Source organism: Phaethon aethereus, assembly GCF_964289735.1.
Source record: "Phaethon aethereus genome assembly, chromosome: 10".
Taxonomy (NCBI): Eukaryota; Metazoa; Chordata; class Aves; order Phaethontiformes; family Phaethontidae; genus Phaethon; species Phaethon aethereus.
Genome location: NC_138586.1, coordinates 23,372,605 through 23,377,686, shown reverse-complemented (window position 1 = coordinate 23,377,686; position 5,082 = coordinate 23,372,605). Strand labels below are relative to the sequence as shown.

Below are 5,082 nucleotides of genomic sequence, written 5' to 3'. Positions count from 1 at the left end.
AAGGTCTCTCCCAACCTAAACGATTCTGCTGTAGCTGTGCCCAGTGCTGGCTCATGTCCCTGCACCCACCAGTTTGCCCATAGCAAACTGTGAGACAGCCGGTGGACTTTAAGCTCATTTTCTTGGCCTGGAGGGGCAAATTGCTGTGGAAGCTGGTTATGCTGTTTTCAGGAGCCTGGAATTAGCAGTGCACATCAACGCACTAGTCCTGCTCCGGAAAGCCCAGCCACAGAGTCAAGGCAAGGTCCTTTCGCTGTTCCTCCTGCCCCCGCGCACCTTGGGGTGCTGAAGGCAACAGAAAGCCCCATGCCGACTACGGGCCGGGGTTTGCAGTGCTGACAAGCTAAAGACAGCCCCATGCTGCGTTAGATCCTGCTCTGACCACATGTTTCCAAATGGGCGCGTTCAGTTCTGGGGCCGTTTCTCAAGCTGGCGTGGGCAGGGCTGTAGAGCGGCGTGCGGCGCAGGGAGCCGTCGCGCTGCAGCCCAGCACCTTCCTGCAGCAGGGAGAGGTTGCTTTAACCCGACTGCTTTGAAATATGCTTGTGGGCACCATGCTGAGAGCTCTTCCACATGTCCCCTTCTGCTCCCCCGCTTTCCCCGCAGTTATGAAACCCATCAGCAGCTGCCGATGCTCCGACTGAGGCGACGGGTCGGGAAGATGGTTTGTAAGAAAAGGGGCTGGGGCTGAAGCTGCGAAGTTGGTGTCTAAGGGCAAGATTTCCCCATATTCAATTCGCTTCAGACCCGGCGCAGCATTTGTCTGGGTCCCCTCCAGGCTGCTGAGACCAGTGTCCACACCCTTGGCTGGCACGTAGACATCTGGGGTCTCGGCTACCGCAGAGGCCTCGCTGTCCTCGGGGGGCTCCGGAGGCCGAGGGGGCAGATGGCGGAGACTTTCCCTCTTTCTGGGTCAAAAAGTATTTTTTAAAGCTTCTTGCAAAGAAAATAAGAAAAAAGTCAGAAATTAACGTCAACCCCTTCTGTCCTTTACTAACATCCTCCCTTTCCGATTCCTGCCAGCCAGCTACAGGGATGAGCTTTTACCTGCCGCGTATTTGCGCCGCGATCCGATGGCTCTCCTTGATGCCAAGGGGGGAGGCCGACGCACCGCCGGTGTGGGGGCCGGTTGCGTGGCACCTCTGCGCCTTGCGCGGGCACGACGGGCTTTGCGGCAGCGCTCAGCGGGGCGACGTGCCAGACCTGATCCCCCCCCCCAGCTCCCCACGGCGCAGAGTCCTGCCGTAGGTCATTCCTTCATCGCTTCCCAGGTGCTGTTTCGGGGACGGGCGCAGCTAATAACAGCCGTACCCCCTCCCACGGCCCCGACCCACTGTGAATGGCACCGAAACCGCCTTTGTTCCCCTCCCCGGGGGGGAGGACCGCGCTGCCGCGGCTATAAAAGGAGGCGGCGGCGCCGAGCGGCCCCGGCCCCGGTCCCAGCCCCGGCCATGGGCCGCCCCACCGCCGCCGCCGCGCTGCTCTGCCAGCTGGGGCTCTCCGCGGCCATCCAGTGGCTGTGAGTAGCAGCCCCCCCGGGGGGAAAGGGGAAGCACCCCCTCCCCAGTACCCCCCTTCGGGGCTCCCCCCCTCCAGCTGGGTCCCCGGAGGGGTGCCTGTGGTCCCCCCACCGCGCTGACACCCATCCTCTCCCCACAGCGGGCTGACGGAGAGCGGCAGCGGGGTGGCCTGGAATGAAAGCCACCACTGCCGGCTGCTCGCCGGGCTGGTGCCCGACCAGTTCCAGATGTGCCGCAGGAACATGGAGGTCATGCACAGCATCGTCCGGGCCGCCCGCCAGACCAAGAATGTCTGCCAGAAGACCTTCTCAGACATGAGGTGGAACTGCTCCTCCATCCGACGTGCCCCCAGCTTTGGCCCTGACCTGCTGAAAGGTAAAGGATGCCTCATCCGCTGTGTTCGTGCTCCTCTTTCTGCCCCACGTAGCTTTCCAGGCAGGCAGCGCTTCGGGCGGCGCTTTCATATACAGCGCTGCTGTTCAGCCGATGGGTGTCAATTCTGGAGAAACTTGCTGGTGTTAATCCTATGCAATTTAGATCTGCGGGAGGTGACAGATGGTAACTTCCATTTCAAGCAAAAACAGCTGCTGGGGGCTCCAGAAAAAGGGGGGAAGAGGTGGGGACACAGGCCGTACACTGACAGCGTAACATAATAGATGGCACAGGTTAAAAATACAGCACAAGAAAAGTGCTCGGCCTTGGTTTTATCCTGTTGCAAGAAAAAAAAACAAACCTCATTTGCATTGCGAGATCTGTGCGAGGAGTGTTTGGCTGGGCAGGGAGGAAGGACGTCTCCCCCTCTTCTTCCCAGGAACCCGGGAATCCGCCTTCGTCTACGCCCTGGCTGCCGCCGCCGCCACGCACTCCATCGCCCAAGCCTGCACCTCGGGAGAGCTCCCTCTCTGCTCCTGTGGCTCCGTCCCCTCGGAGGTCCCCGGGCCGGACTTCAGATGGGGTGGCTGCGGGGACAACCTGCGCTACGGCCTCCAGCTTGGCGCCGCTTTTGCTGACAGTCCCTTAAAATCCAGCAAGCTGGGGACGCAAGCGCTCAAAGCCATGAACCTGCATAACAATGCAGTGGGCCGGCAGGTGGGTGCGGTGCCCACCACGGATTGCTGCAGCCCAGCGCACCTTACAGCAGCCCGGGGGGCAGAGGTGCCTAATGTAAGGCGGTAGACCCCGGCCAGGCCGTTGGGATGCTGTCCTGAAAAGTCAGGAGGCAACTAAACGGTTAAAAGGGAGTTAGATGTGTTTGCAGAGACATCCCCTGCTGCTACCCTCCCCACACACCCCTGCACCCTTTCCACAGCCAGGGCAAGATATGAGCCACTTCACACCAGTACTTCCAGTACTTCTTTCCACCACTCTCATGGGAAGCAGAGGTCCGTCCTGCCCCGTGCCGGTTGGGCTCCCCAGCCCTGCCCAAAACTGCGGGGTTTTGTGCTTTCATGCGCTCATGTTCCCCAGGCGAGGACGTGGCCATCCTGCACCCGTGCTGCCTAGGGAAGGCACCAGCCCTACTGCAAGCTCCAGCAGAGGGTTCCCCAAGAGTTTGGTTCTATCACAAGAGGAACGGAGCGGGGCTGGGTCCTTGATTGCCCCATTATATTCATTTAATGGCGGCAATAAGCAGCTGAGCTCTTTCATCTCTTGAAACTTCCCATGGATGTTCCTGCAAATCAGTCGGTAGAATGGGTACTGGGAGAAAGCAGAAGTAAATTCATCTGTTTTTCTGTCCTCTGCAGGTGCTGAGTGACTCCCTGGACATCAAGTGTAAGTGCCACGGTGTTTCAGGCTCCTGTTCGGTGAAGACCTGTTGGAAGGGACTGCCAAACCTGGATGAAATTGCCTCTGACCTCAAGTCCAAGTACCTGGCAGCCATCAAGGTCACCCACCGGCTCATAGGGCCCAGGAAGCAGCTGATACCCAAAGAAATGGATGTCAGGCCAGTGAAGGAGACAGATCTGGTTTATCTCATCAACTCTCCCGACTACTGCACGCCGAATCTCCACCTGGGGTCTCTGGGGACACAGGATAGGTAAGAAACTGCTGCAAATACACTCTTAACTCAGCCTCTAATTTCATGAGTGTCTGTACCACTGGGTTTAGAGCATGCTCTGGGAAGCTGGTGTGGATGGGCAGTCCTCCGTTAGATGGGGACACCACAGGGACTGCTGAGAAACCTTTGGATCTTAAAGTGCCAAGGAGGGCAGGTGTCGAACTTACCGAGCTATGCCGGTGCAAAGGCAAGGGAGAGCCCTCACTGAGAGTGCGTCAGCTCTGCTCTCCAGGACAGGGTCTCACCAGTGAGGAGTCAGAAAGGGAAATAAATACCTCCTCTCCCTGCAAGCCTTTGGGTGCTGCCTGCCAGCAACCAGGAAGGTTCAGCAGTCCCTGGAGTCTACGGTGCTTCCCAGACGGCTCCTTTCTGGAGTGATTGCAGGGCTGGGGGGAGAGTTTTGAGAGGGGTGGGGGGAGAGTTTTGAGAGGGCTGGGGAAACCTCATCTGAAGGCTGAGCCAGGGCCACCTCAGGGCTGTGACTTGCAACCCCTGTTAGATTTAGCAGCAGCAGAAGTTCCTGGTCCCAGCCGCCCGCCCTTCCTCCTCCATGGGAAGTTCCTGCTCCCAGCGTGACACAGGGTGAGTGTGCCCAACCTCAGCCACAGCTGCCCCAACGCCGCCGTAGCACCACGAGCCGACATCAACCCCAGTTTGCAAGCAGACCCGTGCATCTCGCTGCCTCCTGCCACGGGCACATGAGCTCTAGGAGGAGGCCGGGGCAGATGGCTGTGGTGGGCACCACTGCTATGGGTGGGCAGGTACGCACCCTCAGCTCCCGCTTGTGCCTCCTCCTCTTGACAGGCAGTGCAACAAGACCTCCACGGGCAGCGGCAGTTGCAACCTGATGTGCTGCGGCCGCGGCTACAACGCTTACACGGAGGAGGTGGTGGAGAGGTGCCACTGCAAGTACCACTGGTGCTGCTACGTGGTGTGCAAGAGGTGTCGGCGGAAGGTGGAGAGATATGTCTGCAAATAACGCCAGAAGCATCACGGCAGCGCAGGGACTCTTGCGCTGGTATCCTCCGGGGCACAGCTGGGGACCAAATGCCAGCCGCAAGGGATGCTCTGGGCTACGGCATGACGGCGGTTATGCGGGAAACCTGGACTCTCACATTACCATGGAAGACCTCAAACTGAGAGATGCCGGGAAGCCTAAGACCAGAGGCTGACCTCTGCTCCATCTCTCCAGAGCAAGACAAAGGGCTGCCCTCCTGCAGCCGATCCAGAGCATCCAGCCCTCTGTCTCCAGCTGGGGACAAACCATTTATCACTCCGCATGCACAGGCCCTTTTCTCCAGGGGTGAATGGGGACCCCGGGCTGCCATTGTCTCTTTGCAGGAGGTTTCTGACAGTGGCCTGAAAGCCAAGGGTGATGGATGGGAAGGGGGGTCAGTTGCCTGTTGGGAGAAGGCTGCAGGGTAAAAAAGCTGCTTCGGGTGAGGGGGTCATGGGCAGCTTCTTTGAGGGCAGGTTTCTGCTGTGGGCTCACCCAACACCATG

General features: G+C 59.3%; 1 protein-coding gene across 1 annotated transcript; it reads left to right on the top strand.

The window, feature by feature from the left end:
* Window positions 1-1,451: 1,451 nt before the first annotated feature.
* Window positions 1,452-4,558, top strand: LOC309408391 (protein Wnt-11b-like; the record flags this gene model as incomplete). Its single annotated transcript, XM_082004206.1, has 5 exons — window positions 1,452-1,519; window positions 1,660-1,895; window positions 2,332-2,609; window positions 3,266-3,558; window positions 4,384-4,558. 5 exons carry the CDS (start codon window positions 1,452-1,454, stop codon window positions 4,556-4,558), a joined length of 1,050 nt encoding a protein of 349 aa, XP_081860332.1.
* Between the last annotated feature and the right edge of the window lie 524 nt (window positions 4,559-5,082).